The sequence below is a fragment of the Ornithorhynchus anatinus genome, chromosome 5, assembly GCF_004115215.2.
Source record: "Ornithorhynchus anatinus isolate Pmale09 chromosome 5, mOrnAna1.pri.v4, whole genome shotgun sequence".
Taxonomy (NCBI): domain Eukaryota; kingdom Metazoa; phylum Chordata; class Mammalia; order Monotremata; family Ornithorhynchidae; genus Ornithorhynchus; species Ornithorhynchus anatinus.
The window spans coordinates 55,634,758-55,656,218 of record NC_041732.1 but is presented as its reverse complement, the minus strand read 5'-3'; the positions used below and the strand labels follow the sequence as shown (position 1 = coordinate 55,656,218).

The window sequence follows — 21,461 nt, the reverse complement described above, 5'->3', positions numbered from 1 at the left end:
TGTGATATCTCCCTCTCTGAATCAATCAATCAGTCCAATCAATCATATTTATTGAGTGCTTACTCCTCCTGTGCCTTCAAACATGCTCAAATTGCTCCCATACTAAAAAGCTTCTCTGGATCCCAAGGCCCCCTAATTACGATGGTGTTTATTTAGAGTTAAGCCTGTGTTAAGCACTGAGGCAGACACAAGATAATCAGGCTGGACACAGTCCTTGTACCACATTGGGCTCTCAATCTAGAAGGAGATCAGGCTGGACACAGTCCTTTATACCAGGTTGGGTTCTTAATCTAGAAGGAGCCTCATTTTACAAGGTCACACAGCAGGCTAGTGGCCAAAGTAGGATTAAAAGTGAGGTCTTCTGACTCCATGTCCCATGCTCTTTTCACTAGTACCCTGTCTGTCCGTCTTCCTTCAAATTTCCTGCTTGATCCATTACCATCTGGCTTCTGCCTTCTTTACTTGACTGGAAATGTACTCTCCAAGGTCACCAACGACCTCCTCCTCATCAAATCTAATGGTCTCTATCTTAATCCTCTTTGGTCTCTCAGCCATCTTGGACACTATGGATCGTTCCCTCTACCTGGAAACACCTGGAAATCTTGATTTCACCAATACAGTTCTCTCTTGGTTTTCCTCTCTTAGTTTGTCACCTCTCAAACCCATAACCTTGGCATTATCCTTGACTCTTCCCTCTCTCTTAATTCACATATTCAGTCTGACGCCAAATCATGTCTTTCATTCCTCCATAACATTTTCACTATCGGCCCCTTCCTCCCTATCCATATAGGCACCACACTAGCCCAGGCACTTGTCATATCCTATCTTGATTACTTCATCAGCCTCTTCACTGTCCTCCTTGCCTCCTACCACTTACCTTTACAGTCTCTACTCCACTCTACTGCCCAGAACATTTTTCCAAAACATTCATTCATTCATTCAATAGTATTTATTGAGCGCTTACTATGTGCAGAGCACTGTACTAAGCGCTTGGGATGAACAAGTCGGTAACAGATAGAGACAGTCCCTGCCGTTTGACGGGCTTACAGTCTAATCGGGGGAGATGGACAGACAAGAACAATGGCAATAAATAGAGTCAAGAGGAAGAACATCTCGTAAAAACAATGGCAACTAAATAGAATCGAGGCGATGTACAATTCATTAACAAAATAAATAGGGTAACGAAAATATATACAGTTGAGTGGACGAGTACAGTGCTGTGGGGATGGGGAGGGAGAGGTGGAGGAGCAGAGGGAAAAGGGGAAAAAGAGGGTTTAGCTGAGTAGAGGTAAAAGGGGGGGTGGCAGAGGGAGTAGAGGGAGAAGAGGAGCTCAGTCTGGGAGGCCTCTTGGAGGAGGTGAGTTTTAAGTAGGGTTTTGAAGAGGGAAAGAGAATCAGTTTGGTGGAGGTGAGGAGGGAGGGCGTTCCAGGACAGCGGGAGGACGTGACCCAGGGGTCGACGGCGGGATGGGCGAGACCGAGGGACGGCGAGGAGGTGGGCGGCAGAGGAGCGGAGCGTGCGGGGTGGGTGGTAGAAAGAGAGAAGGGAGGAGAGGTAGGAAGGGGCAAGGTGATGGAGAGCCTTGAAGCCTAGAGTGAGGAGTTTTTGTTTGGAGCGGAGGTTGATAGGCAACCACTGGAGTTGTTTAAGAAGGGGAGTGACATGCCCAGATCGTTTCTGCAGGAAGATGAGCCGGGCAGCGGAGTGAAGAATAGACTGGAGCGGGGCGAGAGAGGAGGAAGGGAGGTCAGAGAGAAGGCCGACGCAGTAGTCTAGCCAGGATATAACGAGAGCCCGTAACAGTAAGGTAGCCGTTTGGGTGGAGAGGAAAGGGCGGATCTTGGCGATATCGTAGAGGTGAAACCGGCAGGTCTTGGTAACGGATAGGATGTGTGAGGTGAACGAGAGAGACGAGTCAAGGATGACACCGAGATCGCGGGCCCGAGAGACGGGAAGGATGGTCGTGCCATCGACGGTGATAGAGAAGTCTGGGAGAGGACCGGGTTTGGGAGGGAAGACGAGGAGCTCAGTCTCGCTCATGTTGAGTTTTAGGTGGCGGGCCGACATCCAGGTGGAGACGTCCCGGAGGCGGGAGGAGATGCGAGCCTGAAGGGAGGGGGAGAGGACAGGGGCAGAGATGTAGATCTGCGTGTCATCTGCGTAGAGATGGTAGTCGAAGCCGTGAGAGCGAATGAGTTCACCAAGGGAGTGAGTGTAAATGGAGAACAGAAGAGGGCCAAGAACTGAGCCTTGAGGAACTCCAACAGTTAAAGGATGGGAGGGGGAGGAGGCTCCAGCGAAGGAGACCGAGAATGACCGGCCAGAGAGGTGAGAGGAGAACCGGGAGAGGACGGAGTCCGTGAAGCCAAGGTGAGATAAGGTATGGAGGAGGAGGGGATGGTCGACAGTGTCAAAGGCAGCAGAGAGGTCAAGGAGGATCAGAATGGAGTAGGAGCCATTGGATTTGGCAAGAAGGAGGTCACGGGTGACCTTAGAGAGAGCAGTCTCGGTAGAGTGGAGGGGACGGAAGCCAGATCGGAGGGGGTCTAGGAGAGAATGGGAGTTAAGGAATTCTAAGCATCGATTGTAGACGACTCGTTCTAGGATTTTGGAAAGGAAGGGTAGTAGGGAGATAGGGCGATAACTGGAGGGGGACGTGGGGTCAAGAGCGGGTTTTTTTAGGATGGGGGAGACGTGGGCATGTTTGAAGGCAGAGGGGAAGGAGCCACTGGAGATTGAGTGGTTAAAAATAGAAGTCAAGGAAGGGAGGAGGGCAGGGGCGATGGTTTTAATAAGGTGAGAGGGAATGGGGTCCGAGGCGCAGGTGGAGGGGGTGGCACTTGCGACGAGGGAGGAGATCTCCTCTGAGGATACTGGAGGGAAGGATGGGAAAGTAGGGGAGAGGGTCGGTGGGGGGGAGGGGAGAGGCGGAGGGGTGACTTTGGGGAGCTCAGACCTGATTGTGTTGATTTTCATGAGGAAATAGGTGGCCAGATCATTGGGGGTGAGAGATGGGGGAGGGGGAGGAACAGGGGGCCTAAGGAGAGAGTTAAAGGTCCGGAACAATTGGCAGGGGTGATGGGCATGGGTGTCGATGAGGGAGGAGACCCTCCATTGCCCTCCATGTCTCCTCACTCCTCAAAACTCTCTGATGGTTGCCCATTCTTCTCAGCAACTATCAGAAATTCCCATCCACTGGCTGTAAGACATTCCATTAGTTCTCTCCCTCCTACTTATCCATTCTCTTCTCCCACTACACCCCAGCTCACACTTTTAATCCTCTCAAGCTAATGACATGTGATAGGAACTTGCTCTGCTTTGGTTCTCGTTTTTCCCAGCACTCTCAATCCCATCAATCTCTGTCTCATGCCCTTCCCTCTGCCTGCAATTCCCTTCCCCTTCCTGACAGACCACTGTTCTCCCCTCCTTCAAAGCCCCTCTGCAATTACATCTCCTCCAGCAAGACTTCCCCAGTTCACCTCTCACCCCTCTACTTTATTTGCCCCAATCTCTACCTAATCACACAAGTACTCACCACCCCCCCATACTATTTATGAACATCTGCTATATACCCTATTGTCCCATTATCTGCATTTGAATTAAGTGTCTGTCTCCTGTGATAGACTGTATGCTCCTTGAGGGTGCAGATTGTGTAGTTTAACTCTCTTGTACTTTCCTAAGCATTTAGCACAGTGCCCTGCACATAGTAAGTGCCGAATCAATGCAATTGATTGATTGATTGGGGAACTTATCCATTTCCATGGCTTTAGCTACTATCTCTATGTGGATGATTCCCAAATCTACCTCTCCCACCTCATATTTCTTCTTGCCTCCAGGACATCTCCCCAAGGATAGCAGGGGAAACTTAAAATCAGATAAAGATGAGAGGCAGCAAGGCCTACTGGAAAGAGCACCAGGGCATGGGCCTGGGAGTTAGAGAACCTGGGATCTAGTCTTGGTTCTTCCACTTGTCTGCTGTGTGACCTCGGGCAAGTTGCTTAACTTCTCTGTGCTTCAGTTATCTCATCTGCAAAATAGGAATTCCCTATCTGTTCCCCCTCCTCCTTGGAAAGTGAGCCCCTTGTGGGACCTGATTATCTTCTATCTCAACATTTGGCACAGTATTTGGCATATGTAACTCCCTTGTCCTGTGTCCAGCCTGACCCCATCCTGACCCCCAGCCCTGATCTCAGCCAGAGTCCATCAGGTGGCTGTGAAGAGGGGGCTGGGGGCATGAGAGGGCTGGAAATCCCTTCTCCTACATGCGCCTTTCCAGATGCCAGCTCCCCCTTTCCCCTGGCTGGCTGTGAGTCATGTAGGACCACCAACCCTCCCCTATAACTGCTGAGCCTGCTGGAGCTATTTCCCACAGAGGACAAGGTGCCAAGACCCTTCCCGAGGGCTGCAGGGGCACGGGTGGGTTGGGGGGGGAGCCAGGGGCAGGGTGGGGTAGGAGAAGGAGCCCTATAGAATGGAATGGGGTAGTCTGAAGATTACAGTATGAAGAGACAACAAGCTGTCTGATCCCCTATCCCCATTCCAGCCCTGGCTAGCCTTCCCTCTGGGGTCCCCAGAGAGGTTTTGTGGGGGGTCATGCATCCACTTTTAGAACTCCCAACCCCATCACTCACCCCAACTTCAAGCTGTAGCATGACTCGGCCCATCCTGAACCAACCAGGGCTGCCGGCAGCCACCTTTGGACAGAGGGGGTTCAGATGGCGTCATCCAGGCATCCGTGGAGGTGCCCACCTCCACTCTGCTCAGTGCTCAGTAGGGCCTGGCCTGAGCCTGCACCTGGACTGTTCTGCCAGTGCAGGAGAAAGGAGAGCAGTGTCTACTGTCCGCTCAACCCGGGCCAGGGATTGACCTGCTGTCCACACTGGGTGGTGCTCCTGTACTCATCCATTGGCTGATGGCTGCAGTGGGGCAAACCTAGTGGTAGTTGCTTGGGAGAGGGGGGTAGAGGAACCAGGGAATTCACCCCAATGTGGCTTTTGGAGATGGAAAAAGTTTTAATTCATTCTGATGCTGTAGGAGGCAGGAAGTTGGGATGACTTGGCTAGATTGGTTGAGAAGCAGTATGGTGTAGTGGATAGAGCACAGACCTGGGAGTCAAAAGGTCATGGGTTCTAATACTGGCTCTGCTATGTGACCTTCAATAAGTCACTTTACTTCTCTGTGCCTCAGTTACCTCATCTGTAAAATGGGAATTGAGACTGTGAGCCCCATATGGGACAGGGACTCTGCCCAATCCGATTTGCTTATATGCATCCCAACGCTTAGGACAGTGCTTGGCGCATTGTAAGCACTTGAATACCACGACTCTTCTTATTATTATCTGTTTCTTTAACCTCGGCCCAGTGCCTGCTGGGAATGAGGTGTGGGGAAGGGGGCTTTGGCAGCCAGAGGAACTTCTACATTTGAGAACCAGTTTCACTATTATCATCAGTCAGGAGCCAGCGTTCCCAAAAGACTGGGGGCAGATCGGGACCTCAAGTATGTAGTAGGTGGTGAGGTTGTATGACACTTTTATACCTCCAAAGCACACCAATGACCTCCTTGTATCCTACAACAACCCTGGAAAGAGGAAGTATTGTCCCCCTATTACAGATAAAGATACTGAGGTCCAGAGAGGTTACCTGACTCGCTCAAGGTCACACAGACAACCAGCAGCAGAGGTGCAATTAGAATCTGGGTTTCCTGATTCCCAGACCCCGGCACTTCCCACTGGACCATGCTGCCTAGACTCAGGGACAGGGTAAGGGGCCGAGGTGGCCAGGGAAGGACAGAAAGTCTAAGGAATTTGAGGGGCTGGTTACCAATAAACATCAAAGAGCATGGAGTAAATCCCGATTCATCCAGGTGAGAATCTTGGGGTGGGAACCCAGACCTAGCTGTTCTCCTGCCTCTTTGCCCAGTGAACCCTAGACTTGGCTCCTCATCCCATCCTCCACTGCTTCTCACTGCTCCCTGCCCTTTTCCTACGACATCTATTTCCCAGATGTCTCCCGTTGTTCACATCTGTTTGCCTGCCACAGAGACTCCACACCCCGAGACGGACACTGCCATTGGCTATCTGTTTGCTTGGTCCCCCAGGGCTCTGGCCTCTCCTGGCCTTCCTAATAATAATAATAATAATTGTGGTATTTGTTATAATGCTGTGTGCCACACACTGTACTAAGCGCTGGGGTGGATACAAGCAAATTGGGTTGGACATTGTCTCTGTCCTACGTCCCCTGTCCCCTGTCTCAATCACCATTTTACAGATGAGATAACTGAGGCCCAGAGAAGTGAAGTGAGTTGCCCAGCCACACAAGAGATAAGTGGCAAAGCTGGGTTCAGAACCCATGACCTTCTGACTCACAGGCCCGTGCTCTATCGGCCTTTGGCTCTCGATTTTGCCACCCCAGCCTTCTATCATCCCCTTGGGTTCACAGTCCATCTGGCTCACCCTGCCTCCTTACCACAGGTCTCCTTTAACTTTCTCCGCTTCTTGGCAATGGGAACAAATTCTCTCCCAGAGGCACCTCGGCTCTGTTTCTCAACCCCCTGAACCTCCACCCTGGGAATGGGTCACACCAACACTGGGGAAACCCTATGTCTCCCAGCTCTCTTTCTCCCCACCACCACATGTGTTGACTGCTCTGGGGATCTGCACTGCTCTCGGGATCTGCACCATTCTGCATTGTTCTCCTAGTGAACAGCAGAAACAGCAGCCAGGGTCACACTCCTGCTGGGTCTCAAATGACCCCTGGTCTGGGCCCCAGGTGCATTGGTCAGGGCCAACTTTGTTCCAGACCCCCTAGCTATTCTCCCAGCTTGAGTATGTGTAGCCAGGGAGGGTGAGACCCTGGCTTGAGCAAAATAGCCCCAGGCAGCTCCTCCAGCTGCTCGGCCCCAATGGTCGGACAGGATCAGAGGTCGGGAAGGAGAAAAAGAACACGGAATAGGGACAGGGGAAGAGGAGGCTTGTCCCCTCTGAACTGGGAGGGTGGTAGATTACAGGAACTAGAAGTTGTAGAGATGGAAGAGAGAGAGAGAGAGAGAGACAGAGAGGGGGGTGGGGAGGGAGAGAGAAGTAGGGGGCAAGATAGAGAGAGGATCACATTGTGGGTAGGGAAGCAGGCTGACTTTTTCCCCTTTCCCCAGGAAATGGGAGTGGGTGAAGATGAAGATTCCTCAAGAGAGGGCAGCAGGGAGACATCGTCATTTTTCGAGGAATGTGTCAGGAAGAAGAGAGAATGTCAGGAGCAGATGAAGGACAAAGGTCAGAGAGGTAAGGAGGACTTTTTTTTAAAGGTATTTGTTAAGCACTTAATATGTGCCAGCGACTTTACTAAGTACTGGGGTAGATATAAGCTAATCAGGTTGGACACAATCCCTGTCCCAGGAAGGGCTCACAGTCCTAACCCCCATTTTACAGAACTGAGGCATAGAGAAGTTAAGTGACTTGCCCACAGTCACACAGCAGACAGGTGGCGGAGCTGGAATGAGAACCCAGGTCCTTCTGACTCCCAGGCCTGTGCTCTATCCACTAGGCCATGCTGCTTCTCATCTCTGATGCTTCTCAGTTCCATTCATTAACTCCTCCTTCTCCTAGCAGCTCCTAATTGTGGGTGTTCATCAAAACCTCTGTTCTGGGTCCTCTGGGCCAGGAGCCCATGACCAGGAGACCGGAGCCAAGATCCTGCAGCCAGGAGCCCCAGGCAGGAACCCCTTCGGGGCTGACTCTTGTTGTTCAGGCAACGTGACAGAAGCGGCTTCCTCAGCGCTAGGTGTTACCCCGCATCCCATCCACCTCCAGCTAAGGAGGGAGGTTGAGGCCATGGGCCAAGGAGGGTGCTGGGTGGTCTCGGGGACGGAGCTGGGGTGCAGAGGGCAGTCAGGTTGTCCCAGTCCAGACCGGTGGGGACAAGGTTGGTCTAGTCCCGGCCCCTTCTGGCAGCAACAAGGGAGAGTGAGAGGTTTCGTTGCTTCATTTCTCTGCTGGAGGGAAGCCCCTGGCCAGACTCCAAGTTGGGACCCTGCAGGAGCTTGGGGTCTGGGAATCGCTTGGGGTCTGGGAATCTGTGCTGGAAGATGTGTTTTAATCATAGCACGGAACATTGAACTTGCCTCATCCTGTCCTCTCCGCTCCAAAGTGCTTTCACATCAACGATCGCATCCTGTCCTCACTCCACCTCGAACAGACAGGGATTGCTACCACATCCCCACTTTAGAGATGAGGAAACTGAGGGCCTGTGGTGATGTTATGTGGTTTGCCCGGGGTCCCACAGCAGGTTAGAAGTAGAGGCATGGTGGGAGCCAGGGTCTTCTGGGCCTCAGATCTGTGTGGTTTCATTGGACCACATTGCCTCTCAGCACCTTCCTCACACATCCTGAAGGGGCTACAGGAGTTTCTGGACTGTCTTCCCAGAATAGAACTGCCCAGGTTGGGGGCCAATTTACCATCAAAGGCCCCTCATTTACCTCATAGTCCAAATCTGGACTTTGTTTGACACACTCCCTAGACCCTGCCCTTGGGCTCTTCCTCCTACCCCCCCACCACTCCATCCTCCTCCCTCCCCACAGTGTTCCCCAGCACCTGGCCCTGCCTAGGGATAGACTCCTGCCCCTTTCCTTCCCTCCCCTGCTCCCACACTCAGGACAGCAGCATGGAGTAGTGGAGAGACCACAGGCCTGGAAGTCAGAAGGTCATGGGTTCTACTCTGGGCTCTGCCACTTGTCTGCTGTGTGACCTTGGGCAAGTCACTTCACTTCTCTGGGCCTCAGTTCCCTCATCTGTAAAATGGGGATTGAGACTGTGAGCCCCACATGGGATAGGGATTGGGTTCAACCCAATTTTGCTTATATCTACCCCAGTGCTTAGTACAGTGCCTGGCTACATAGGAAGCTCTTAGCAAATACCATAATAATAATACGAATAATAATGACAGCTGTAGATGTCTGGAAGGTATCTCAGGAACAACACCAGTGACACCCCATGACAACAGTGGCACCACACGACACCGCACAACATCACATGGCCCCATGCAACTTGGTCACAGAGCGCGGTGGCACCTGGAGCTTAATCATCACCTGCCCTGTAGCTTCAGCTCTGACCCGCACTGTCACCTCCCTGGGCAGGAGCTCACTGAGTACAAAACACTCACACTCTGACCACCCCTAAAGGTAGTCCCTGCTTTTGGTATACAGATACAGCTCTTGGTCATGGCCCCTGCTCATGGCCCCTGGTCTCAGGCACCACAGACAGCCTCTGGTCATGAAAATAATAATAATGATATTTATTAAGTGCTTACTATGTGCCAAGTACTGCTCTGAGCACTGGGCGAGGTGGGGGATGTCATAATCTTAATCCCCATTTTACAGATGAAGTAACTGAGGCACAGAGAAGTTAAGTGATTTGCCCAAGGTCACACAGCAAGCATTTGGCAGAGTCAGGATTAGAACCCAAGTCCTTCTGACATCCAGATCTGCGCTCCATCCACTAGGCTACACTGCTTCTCATGGTCATGGCCTCTGCAGATGGGCCCTGATCACTGCCCCCATAGGAGGCTCTCAGGCACGGTCCCCACAGTTGACTCCAGGTCATGGTTCCCAGTTACGGCCCCTGTAGATGGCCCCCAGTCCAGCCCCCCGAGTCCCCAGGCCTGACACCTATGGATGGTTCTGGAACAGCACTGGGCCCCAGCGGGGCAAAGGGGTGCCTTCCAGATGACTTCACGGGCCAGGCAGGCAGCACCGTCACTGTGATGACTCCCGCTGTCAGGAAGGGAGGAGGGGGCAGAAATCAGGCCCAGAAGTTTCCCTGTCTTGAGAACATGGGGAAACTTTAGCTGGGGATGTTTCCATTCTCTAGAAAGGCTGAAAAATTCTGCCTTTGGGTGTTTGCTTCCCCCTTCCCTGACCCCCTCCAACCTCCCCAGCAGGAAGGTAGAGCCTGGGCAGCGGCCAGTGACCTGGGACGCTCGGAGGCCACAGATCCCACACAGGTGGGGCAGATCATGGGACACATCTGGAAGCCTTTTCTGGTGAGCTGGGGCCTAGTTCGCAAATCACAGGACACGTCAGGAAGACTTTTCTGGTGAGCTGGGGCCTAACTCCCACCCTCCAACCTGTTGCCCACTTGCAGCTGGGAGCACAGCCCTCCATGAGGATGCCATGGTAGTCAAGCCACAGCATCCAAAGCCCTCAGTGAGGAGACCATGGTAAGGAAGCCTCAGCAGTGAAGTCCTTGATGGGGAAGGCACTGTGGGAAGCACTCATTCATTCAATTCTTTCATATTTATTGAGCACTTACTGTGTGCAAAGCCCTGTACTAAGTGCTTGGGAGAGTACAGTATAACAATAGACCCATTCCCTGGCTCCAACGAGCTCATAGTCTACAGCCCTCAAGGGACAGGGAAGCAATGGCGGTGAAGACATTGAAGGGGAAGCCATGGGGTTGAAGGGGTCCACTCTTTGGAACTGTGACAGTCCTCGGCTCCCTGTCCGGTCTGGCTACGAGGGTGGAGGAGGACGCTTTGGGGACAAAGGCGGGAAGGGACATGCATTTGGCAGAGGGGCCTGAGGCAGGAGGGGCTGTGGCAGGAGGCCAGAGCCGACACCCCTCCTCCACCCTGGCCAGGGGCTGGCCGTGGTGACCAGCCGGTGGCCGGCGGTCAGCCAGTGGCTGGTGGCCATTGACCGGTGCCTGGGGTGGGCCCGATGCTGGGAATGGAGTTCGGGTTCTCGGCCTCCGGCTCGGTGGTGATGACGCACTTGGGCCTGGGGGAGGGGGGCCGGAAGCTGCCACCCGAGACATCCGAGACAGACGGGCTCAGCACTGGCATCTGTTGTGGAAGGAGCCGCGTGCTGGCAGTCTGGCTGCAGGAAGCAGACTGCGCCCGGGAGACGCAGAAGGGGGCGTCCAAACGCAACGGAACGAGGGGAGGGGAAATGAGGGTGTAATTTCCACTTGGCGTTCTACAACTAATTGAAAACAGAGCAGGGCCGGGCCAGGCTGGGCCTCCCAACCCGCTGTGTCCGGAGCCCACGGCGGTGTGCGCAGCACGAAAAGCCCCCTGCCCCCTCCGAGTTGGAAACAGCACCTGCTTTGTGTAGGAGGAGGGACGGGGAGGAGGGGACGGGGGCAAGGAAAGAAGAGAACAGATGGTGCCAGAGGGGCGGGAGAGGAGGGGCTTCTGTTGAGGCTACCCCGAGCGAGCAGCTCAGGCCGGGGCCCCCGGCCCCCAGGCCCTCCAACCACCACCCCCGCGACCCTCAGCTCCCAGGGAGCCAGCCGACATGTCCAAAGTTAAATGTGACAGCAAAACTATTGTAATGTCTCACCTTTACCTGCCCTGTCGGGAGTTCCAGAAGGTGCTGTCTGTTTATCTGTCCGCCTGCCTGCAGGACTGCCCAACTCAATGCCTATCTGTCAGTCAGTCTGACTCCTTGCCTGCCTGCTTGTCAGATTCCCAGACTCCTAGACCCCAAACCCCCAGCTCCTTATCTTCCGGCCCTCATCTCCCAGCCGTTTGAGTCTCCAGCTGCCAATCCTGCAGCTTCTGATCCCCCAGCCTCCGATCTCCCAGACTCTGGTCCCTCGTCTCAGATCCCCCAACTTCTAATACCCCGTCTCCATCCCTCAGTTTCTGACCCCCCAGCTTCCTGTCCCCTAGTCCCCAATCCCACGGCCTATGATCCCCCAGCCTCTGCTCCCCCATTCCTGGATCCCCCATTCTCTGATTCCTTCTTTGCCTGATGCTGCTGGGCCCAGGCTGGGAGGAGGGGTCAAGTCCCAAATCCAGCACTGAATGGTCCTGGGGCTTTGTCCCTGGTTTTGGACAGGTCAAAACTGGGAGAGAAACTTCCCTTTCCCTGCAGGAGGCTGGGAAGGGGTCTCAAACTTTAGAAAATCAAGGACGAGGGAAGTGCCTTGGCCCTGAGAAGTCGGCCCGGAAGGCGTGGGTGGACTCTCACGATGGCCTGTGGACAGAGTGCCCGTGGGCGCTACCCTGACCTCTGTGGAGGGTTGGGGGAGTGGGCAGGGTAGGGGGTGGGGTTTTGTGGAGTGGAGCCAGTGAGGAAGAGGATGAAACAGCTGACAATGTTGAAGGAGAGATGTGCCCTCCCCACCCCGGACTTCTGATGCAGGCCAGCAGTGTTTGGCCCGGGGGGGCCCTAGGTGAGAGCTGTGAGCTATGAGGTGGGCCCACCATCACCAGCCACCAGCCTCCCTCCATCTCCCTGGGGCTTCCCAGTCCCCTGCCTGGGTCTCCCCACGATGAGCTTGGCATGAAAGCCCCAGGCACCCCCAGGGGTGTATCTGCCCACCAGCCTCAGCCTCTCTGGGTCCTGATCCTCCCAGAAGCCTCAGCCCTGCTCTTTCACAGACCTGTGTTGCTGCCTTGAGGGGGCTGTGGGCTCCATTCCCTCCTGCTTAGCACATCTTGAGGATTTTCATGGTGGGACTGGGAATACAGGGGGATGGGGTTGGGGGGTGCCCCCTCCCCACCACGTCTCTCCAGGCCCAATCATTTCCTCTCAAAACACAATTTCATTTCCCAAACTAATTGGCCATCCCTGATAACATTCCAGACTCACTGGGGTCCTGCTGCCAGTCTGGCAATGCTGGTGGGACTGGGCTCAGGAGGTGGGGACAGGATGGGTCCAGCAGTGGGTGGTGGGGTGAGGGGGTGCTGGGTGACTCTCAGCTGCCCACGGAGGCACCTCCGGGACTGTGTGTCCTGGCCCACTGCAGGATGAAGGAGGGAGGGGGGGAAGACTCCATCACAAAAGCAGGGAAAATGTGAAAGAAGTCCAGTTTTCCCTCAGAGGGGGATGTAAGCGACATTCCTGTCAGTTTCCATGGAGCAGGGCCCCTGGCCTCAGATGGGAAAGGAGAAAGCTAGACAGACAGGGAGGCACCTGGCCCCATGTGTGAACCTCCCATGCCCACTTGGCCGAGGTGGCCGAGCACGAGAGTCACTGAGACCCTCGATGGCCAAAGCGTCCCCATCGCATCAGCGTTTCCCAGCAGAGTGCACAGAGGCTCAGGCCGGCCCCGGTGAGCAGTGGCTAGCTGTACCGGACTCACATCTCCAACGGCCCGAAGGGAAGAAAACAATTCAGAATCCCGACCGCCCTGCTGTTTCTGACCCCCTTCGCCTCTCAGCCGCTTCAATGCTGTGAACCACCTCCTTCTCCCTGTTTTATTCCCCAGTTTTACCAACACGATCCTTCCCCAACCCCCACTCCCACCTCTCTGGCTGTTCCTTCTCCATCTCCTCATTTGCTGGCTTGCACCTCTACCTCCAATTCCCTCCCTGTGGGTGCTCTGCAAGGCTCTGTTCTGGCTCCTTCACTCTTCCCACTCTCGACTCCCTCCCTTGGGGAGCTTATCCGCTCCCACGACTTCAGACTCCGGAGTCTGTCGTGCCAGTCCTGACTTCTCTCCTGCTCTCCAGTCCCTCATCTTCTCTTGACTCCAGGGCCTCTCCACGTGGATGGCCCTCAGGCATCACAAACTCAACACAGCCAAAATCCACCCACTCATCTTTTCTCCTAAACCTTCCCTCCTCCTAACTTTCCCCTCCTGGTCGAAAATATCACCATCCTCCTTGTCCCTCAAATCCGCAATCTTATAGTCATCTCGATTCCTCTTTCATTCAGCTCTCACATCTCACATCCTTACTATTATCAGTATTATTATTATTACTATTTTATTAATGGAATTTGTTAAGTGCTCACTATGTGCCAAGCTCTTTACTATGTACTGGGGTAGATACAAGATAATCTGGTCACACATTGGGCTCACCATCCAAGTAGGACGTCTAAGCTATTGAATCTCCATTTGGCAGATGAGGGAACTGAGGCACAAAGAAGTTAAGTGACTTGCCCAAGGCCATGCAAGAGACAAATGGCAGAGCTGGGATTAGAACCCAGGCTCTCTGACTCCCAGGCCCATGCTTCTCACTAGGCCATTCTGCTTCTCAGTTCTTCCTTCCTAATGTTTTCTTGCCCTGTCCCTTCATCTCCACCCAAACAACCATCCCTCTGGTTCAAATTCTTCTCCTAACACCATTAGACCACTGCACCAGCCTCCTCACTGGTCTCCCCGCCTCCAGCCTCTAGCTCTTTCGATCCAGAGTCCATGCCGCCGCCCTGATCGACTTTCTGCAGTATCGCTCAGCACACGTCTCTCCACTCCAAAACCTTATGACAGCAGCACATCTCCCTCTGCAGAAAGCAGAAACGCTTTTCCATTGGCTTCAGGGCCCTCTACCGATTTTTTCCATCTTATACAGTGGCCCCTGTCACTGGCTACGACCAGATGACACTCTCCTCCCCAGCCACCCGCCTCCTAACATCTTTGGATCTTGTCTCACCGCCTCCGACCGCTCGCCTGGAATTCCCTCCCTGCCCAAATCTGCCAGCCCTTAGCCCTCCCCACCTTCAAAGCCCTCCTAAAGCCCCATCTCCTCCTCTTCCTCCAGTAAGCCTTCCCTGATTAATTCCCCACACCTGGAACCATTCCAACCAATGGCCACCTCTAGCACTTGCATCTATTTATACTCAATCTCTCACTGCATGGGTGTAAATGGATATCCAACTGAACACTAGATTAATCTCTTCCGATATCACTTTGTGACAATTTCCATGTCTGTCTCTCTTGTGTGTATGGGGACATGTCTCGGGTTTTCCCTAGCGCTTAGTCCACAGCCTTGTCTTCAGTGGATGCCCAGCGAATGCCGTCATTACCACCAAGGCCAGGCAGGGCTTTTATCCTCCTGTCGGGAGAGCATATGCAGGGCGGCACCCCTGATTTACCCTTTCAGTCCCTTCCCTGCCTTTCCTGGGATCCCAGGTCTGTCAGTAAGCACAAGCACCCCTCCCCATAATGTGCTCCACCTTTGAGAGTTGGGAGAGAGAACAGTAATCCTGGAGATAGAAGAATTACCCCACTCTGAGCCCCTGGTCTCCAGGCCAGGTCCCAACTGAAGCTATGTCACAAGCATGGTCTAGAGGAAAGAGCATGGCCCTGGGGGTTAGAGGATAGGGGTTCTAATCCTGGCTCCACCACATATGCCTGCTGTGTGACTCTGGATAAGTCAGTTAACTTCTTCAATAAACTGTTCTCCCTCCCCCTTAAATAGTAAGACCCATAGGAGATAAGGCCTGTGTCCAACCTGACTGCCTTTTATCTACTCCAGCTAATACAGTGCTTGACATATAGTAAGCACTTAACAAGAACCATTATTATTATTCTTACTGTCATCATTATTATTATTCTTACTATTATTATTATTGTTATTATTCATTGACTCAAAAGGAGCAATCTCTTGTTTTCACCACAGCCGCCTGCCAGTACCTCTCCCCATTTCCGCAAACCGGCTCTCACCTGGGTGAGCCAGAGGGAACCAGGTATGGGCAGGATTATCACGGCTGCTCTGATAGACACCCTCTTCTCCTCGGCAGTTGAACCCTCTCCTTTGGGGTATGGTTTGCTCCCCGGGCAACAGGAGGATCCCGCCTCCCACACTGTAGCCTCAGATCTCCAGAGCTGGGGGATATGCCCTGAGACAGAGGACTGAGGACAGGAGACAAAGGATCCAGCCCCTTCTGCCCAGGACTGCGGGTGTCTGAGTTGGGGGAGGGGCGCCAAGCTGATAGACCGGCTGCCTCTGGGCCAAAGGCCTTGACCCTGTCTGTGTCTGAGGCTCCCAGGGTGACCCCACCCCTCGGCACAGACAGCCCAATCCAGTCCCACAAACGCTCCCGTCCGAGCACCGAGATCCCCTTCACATACCCAGCAGAGCAGGCCGGTCATTTCTGAAATAACACACATGTCCCCAAAATGACACACTTGCCCCAGAAATAACACACATGTCCTGGAGAAACAAATAGGGTAGGGAGAGAAGTCCCCACTGGCCCTCACACTAGCTCACAGGATTGACCTCCTGGCCCCACAGAACCCGGGGAGAAATCACGCCTCCCCCGGGAGAGGAAAAAGCCTTTCGCCTGGGACTTAGCATCTGACAGCCAAAGAGAAAGTTGAATAGAAAGGCACAAGTACTTACAGCCACAGCGGCCTGAGCGTTTCCAACCAATGGGAGCTGTGCAATTTTGGACCGGGGGGGTAGGCCACAAAGGGGCCCCTATGCGTTCACAGCAAATAAGGGAAAGTAAACAAACGCCAAGGCTCTAAGAACTCCATGGTCCGGCCAGCAGGCCCTGCCGGTCCCAGAGGCTGAACCATCTGGTCATGAGGACAGCCAACCTCTCAACCTCTTTGGGCCCCTCAGCCACCACAGGCCCAAGGTTTATGCCTCTGTTCCTCTGGAAGGCCTGAACTGCTACCCCATCACACCCTTGAGGCCCCTTGCACCTCTTCGGCACCCATCTCTGAAGACATCACACTATGAGTTCACTCTGGACCACCTACGGCACTGATACCTGATGACATCACATTATGAAGTTACTCTGGACCCACGTGGAACACATCTCTGATGACATCATATTTTGACATCGATCTGGACCAACAAAGTAGGGACCTCCGATGACATTACATTATGAGGTTGCCTCTGAACCAACAAAACAGGGATCTCTGATGACATCACACTCTGAGATCACTGGACACCAAGTCCCTCATTTCTGATGACATCACATTATGAGGCAACCACAGGTCTTGAGACTCCTATTTCTCATGACATCACATTGAGGCGCAACTCTCTTGGTCACCAGAATCAGGTGGGAGGCCTTCCTAGCCCCAAACACTCTTTCACCTGGCAGCTCAATGACGTGGATGAGTAACGGGTCTGACCCAATCCGGAGAGGAGAAGCTGCCAAAGTTCTGGGTTGATTGATTTTTCTTTCTCCAGCCTGGCCCTAGAGCCCTCTGTCCTCTGCACCCTTGCCTCTCCATGATCTTCCTCACCCATCAGCACACCCTCACCCAGTGCTGAGAGGTTCCGTGACACATGGGGCTTAGCCACCTCTCCGGTCCTCCCCTCTCCTCACTGGACCTCCGAGTCTCTCCCTATCCCGCGGGGAGGGGGTTGGGGGGGAGAGGGCGCAAGAGCCTGATGGGCATGCTTGCTTCCTTTCCAATACTTTGAGACCTTGGGCTCCTAAGCCGAGGAGTCAGAAGAGAAGGGCAAGGAGGGAAAAGCCTCAAATCCCGACTTTTCACGAGACTCTTACCACTGGAGATGAGATTCGACACCCCGGACAGTCACAGATTGGAGGGTGAACCTGCAGGATTCCTTTGGACATAAGGGTCTTCAGGCTTTTCCCTGGATTCAGAAGAAACAGAGAAAGAGGTGTAAGAGGCTGGGGGATGGAGACCTGGGGGCGGGGGGGGGGGGGCGGTGAGGAGACACACATACACAAGGCATGCACGCGGGCGCACACACACGCACACACACACACTGAGCAAGACACCTTGGCATCCGCCTTGCAATGTGCCGCATCCTTGCCCGCCTACTCATCCTCTGGGAACATGAGGGGCAGGGAAGTCGGGCAGGGGAGAGAGTGTGAATGGCACAGTGCAAACCACTACCATTAGAATCAATTCCTGCAGGCAGGTTCCCCGTCCCGAAGTCTCATTCCCAGAACCGGAGCTCATCCATCCTTCCTGATGGGAGACGCTACCATTCACCCACGCACATATGCCCACACCCCCACACAAGCGCGTGCGCGCACACACACACAAACTATATATATATATATATTCCAGGCAGACACAACATACAAACTATCCCCGCACACCCCCAGAGCCCCCCAGCTAACACATATTAAGCTCATGCTAATATGCACAGATCCATTACTATTCTCGCTCTCCCGCACATACACCGACTCCATCCTCTCACGCACACGCTCCCCATAGTCTCTGCCACGCACATCCAGTATTTGCAGAAACAGAAGTTATTTTCCTTCACACGTTTATCTGATACACACACACACACACACACATTATTATTATCTTCCTCGTTCTTTCTCCCAGCTAATCCCATCTCTACATGTGGCAACTTTCTCTCAGCATGTCGATGTCGCCGTTGTCCGGAGGATCGGGGGCTGCCGCCTCCCCGGCCCCGGCCGGTCCCGGCTCCCCTGACCCGGGCGCCACCGCTCCGCGCCGCGGGTGGATCCGTCTGCAAGGAAACCCGATTCCCGGGCGAGGGTCCCCGCCCCGCCCCGCCCCAGTCCCTCCCCCTTTCCTTGCCTGGATGCGGTTTATGGTGAGGTGCGGGGGCGGGATGGAGAGCCGGGGGTCGAGGGTGCGGGGGGTCGTCGCAGACGGGTGGGTGGGAGTACGGGGGGCGGCCTCGGGGCTCAGCCCGACCCCCGTACGCAGTCCACGACCCGCTGCTCCGCGGAGCCAACTTTCCCACTCCCCAGATCCCACCCGCATCTCCTCCCCTTCCCCTCCACCCCCTTTTCCCCCACCCTCCCCGGCCTCTGCCCCCCTACCCCCGGGGAGGCCGGTGCCACCCTTACTTGGCAGAGGTTCTGCTGCTCCTCACCCCCCTCAGCTTCGCCCCGCATCTCTGCGGGGCTGCAGCTCCCGGCTGCTGGTCCCGGCCGGCGGCGGGAATTCCGGCCTCGCCCGAAGACCCCTGCCCCTCCCTCCGACCCTCCCTCCCCGCCATCCCTGCGCCCCCCCGGCGCCGCCGCTCCCCGAGCCTCTCTTTACCGGGAAATCCAACTCCCCGCACATTTCCGCCCCATCTCCACCCAGTCCGCAACTCCCCCCGCACAGAGGCTCCATCCCGCCCCCACACTCCTCTACTCCCCCCGTCACCCGCCCAGAGACTTCATCCCGCCCCCACAACCCTCTACCCGCCCCCCGCACGGAGGCTCCATCCCGCCCCCCGCCCCCGCATCCCCCCGTCACTACATGCCCCCGCACGGTCTCCATCCCCTCCCCAGAGCCCTCAATTTCCGCCACCCAGAGATTGCAACTCGGCGCCCCCCCGCCCCGCACAGTCTCCATCAGGCCCCCCGCAGACCCCGGGACAGAGCCCCCATCGCTTCACCCCCGTCCCCCGACATCGACGCACCACTCGCCTCCCACACGGAACTCCCATCCCGCCTCCCACGGTCACCAATTCCCCCCGTGGAGACTCCATCCCGCCCCTCCCCCAGAACCCCGCACTCCATCCCCGCACAGAACCCCTCCTTGTTACACCAACCCCCCTCAGAGACTTCCACACTCCCCGCGCAGACCCCCTCCCACCGTTACACCCCCCGCACAGTCTCCATCGGACCCCGGTCACCAACTCCCCCTGCCCAGGCTCCAGCCCGCCCTGAAGAGACGCCCCCGCCTCCCCGCACAGACCCACCACCGCACAGGCTCCATCGGACCCCAGTCACCAACTCCCCCCCGCTTCCCGGGCCTGAAGAGACCCCCACAATCCCCTCACATAACCCTAACCGCTACACCCCAGCACGGTTTCCATCCCGCCCCTACTCACTAACTTCTCCCCATAGAATCCATCCCGCACCCGGCAGAGATCCCCCCACATATTCCGCACAGTATCCCCACCGTTACATTCCCCGCACCGTTTCCATCTCACCCCTACAGTTACTAACTTTTCCCCCTAGACTCCATCCCGCACCCCGCAGCGATACCCCCCCCCCCATTTCCCGCACCAGTACCCCCACCGCTACATCCCCCGCACCGTTTCCATCCCTCCCCTAGAGTCACTAACTTTTCCCCCAGACTCCATCCCTCACTCCGCAGCGATCCCCACCACACACAATTTCCCGCCCAGTACCCCCCCACACCTCCCGCAGTTTCCATCCCGCCCCCACAGTCACCAACTTCTCCCCTCCGACTCCATCCCGCGCCCCGCAGGGCCCCCTCTTCTTACCCCCCTGGCAGAGAAGAGCGAACTTCGGGGAAAGAGTCGACTCCTCTGCCCCCTCATCCACTCCCCAGATTTGTCGGGGGCTGCGAGAACCCCGAGAGGAGACCCAAATGTTGACCTTTCACCCCAGGCCCGGGCCCTCCGAGTGACCCGGCCGTCCCTGCTCCGGTCCTTAGAGGTCCGGGGGAGGTTGGGGCGGGGGCGACGGGCCTGACTGGGGATGACCGCTGGCACCGTCGCTGGGCAGCCAGGAGGGGCGGTGGGGAAGGGGCTCCCCCAGAGCGGGGGGTGAGAGGAGGGCGACGAGGAAGTCCGGCGTCGGGGTTACCCCGGGGGAGGGCTTCCAGGAGGCGCCAACGGGGAAGCGCGGCCGAGTTGGGGGATGGGGGTGTCGACCCGATAAGAAGGTAGAAGTCGAGGGCTGCTGGGGGGTCCCGAGCCGGAGAAAAAGGGGGACGACCAGGCAAGCGCCGGCCCGGCTCGGCCGGGCAGACGACAGCGGGGGTCGAGGTTGGCAGCCCCGGCTCCAGAGTCCGGCCCGCCGGGTGTGCCCACTGCCAAGTGCCCAGGCTGGGGGGGTCTGGTCCCGGCTGGGCTGGACGGGGGGGGGGGGAGGAGGAGGGGTTAGGGAGGGGGTCCGGACGGCGGGAAGGGGGGAGGAGGACCGGAGGGGAGGGTCCGGGCCGGTCCCGTCCCGGGCCGGTCCTGTGCCAGGCCGGTGCTGTGCCAGGCCGGTCCGGTCCTGTCCCGGGCCGATACCTTTGTGTCGGATGCTGCGCTTCCAGTCCTTGGCCGTCTCCCGGCCGCTGACGAACTGGAACTCGTTGGGGGTGAGCCACTCGCCCCGGTAGCGGATGGAGGGCCCCTTGCTGCCCTGGCACAGCTTGTGCACGTAGAGCAGCGCCTTGTTGTCGCCGCACTCCACCTCCAGGCAGAGCTCGCCGTTGTCCAGGAGCGGCTGGAAGTCGGGCGCGGCGCAGAAGCGCTGGAGCGGCGGCTGGTCCCGGGGCAGGTGGAGGTGATGGTGATGGTGGAGGTGCGTCTCGTGGAGGCTCAGGTAGGCCCGGGGCCCGGCGGGCAGCGGCGGGGGGGCGTGCAGGGGCGGGGGCGCCAGCAGCGGCTCGTAGCCCGGAGCGTGCGGGAGCCCCACGGGCAGGGCGGCCAGCGGGGCCAGGCAGTCGGGCAGCAGGTCCAGGGGCTGGTTGAAGGCGGCCAGCGCCAGGTCCTCCCTGCCCAGGCTCTCCTTCTTGACGGCGGGCATGGTGCCGTCGCCGCCGCCCGTCCCGGGGCCGGTCCCGGGGCGGCCCGCGTCCGGCGCCGGCGGGCAGCGGCCTCCGTCTCGGAGGGCCAAACTTGTCCCCGTCGGGGCCGGGGGCCGGGGGTCGGGAGGGGGGCGGGGGAGGGGGCGGTGTCAGGGGCGGGGGGCTCCCCGGGGGGCTCCGGCCGGCGGCCAGCCCGAGTCCGGGCTCCTAAGGCGCCGCAGACCCCGGAGCCGCCGCCTTCGCCTTCGCCTCGGCCGCCGCCGCGCCGATGCCAGACCCGCCTCCCAGGACCTGCTGCTGCCATCCCGGCGCGGGCTCGGCCGCCCCCGCCCCCCCCGCCGC

General features: G+C 56.6%; 1 protein-coding gene across 3 annotated transcripts in view; it reads right to left on the bottom strand.

The window, feature by feature from the left end:
- SAMD11 (sterile alpha motif domain containing 11) overlaps nucleotides 1–21,122 on the bottom strand; it is a 79,160-nt gene extending 58,038 nt beyond the window's left edge. The window contains exons 1-2 of one of the 3 annotated variants that reach the window (XM_029066709.2): nucleotides 20,617–21,122; nucleotides 17,189–17,280 (exon numbers count right to left, since the gene is read on the bottom strand). In XM_029066709.2, the coding sequence (XP_028922542.2) occupies nucleotides 17,189–17,280; nucleotides 20,617–21,118 (594 nt within the window). In that variant the 5' untranslated portion in view covers nucleotides 21,119–21,122. Of the gene's footprint in view, nucleotides 1–17,188; nucleotides 17,281–17,958; nucleotides 18,111–18,484; nucleotides 18,582–20,616 lie in introns of those variants that run through there. The other 2 variants (XM_029066711.2, XM_029066712.2) reach the window with 2 other exon arrangements.
- Between the last annotated feature and the right edge of the window lie 339 nt (nucleotides 21,123–21,461).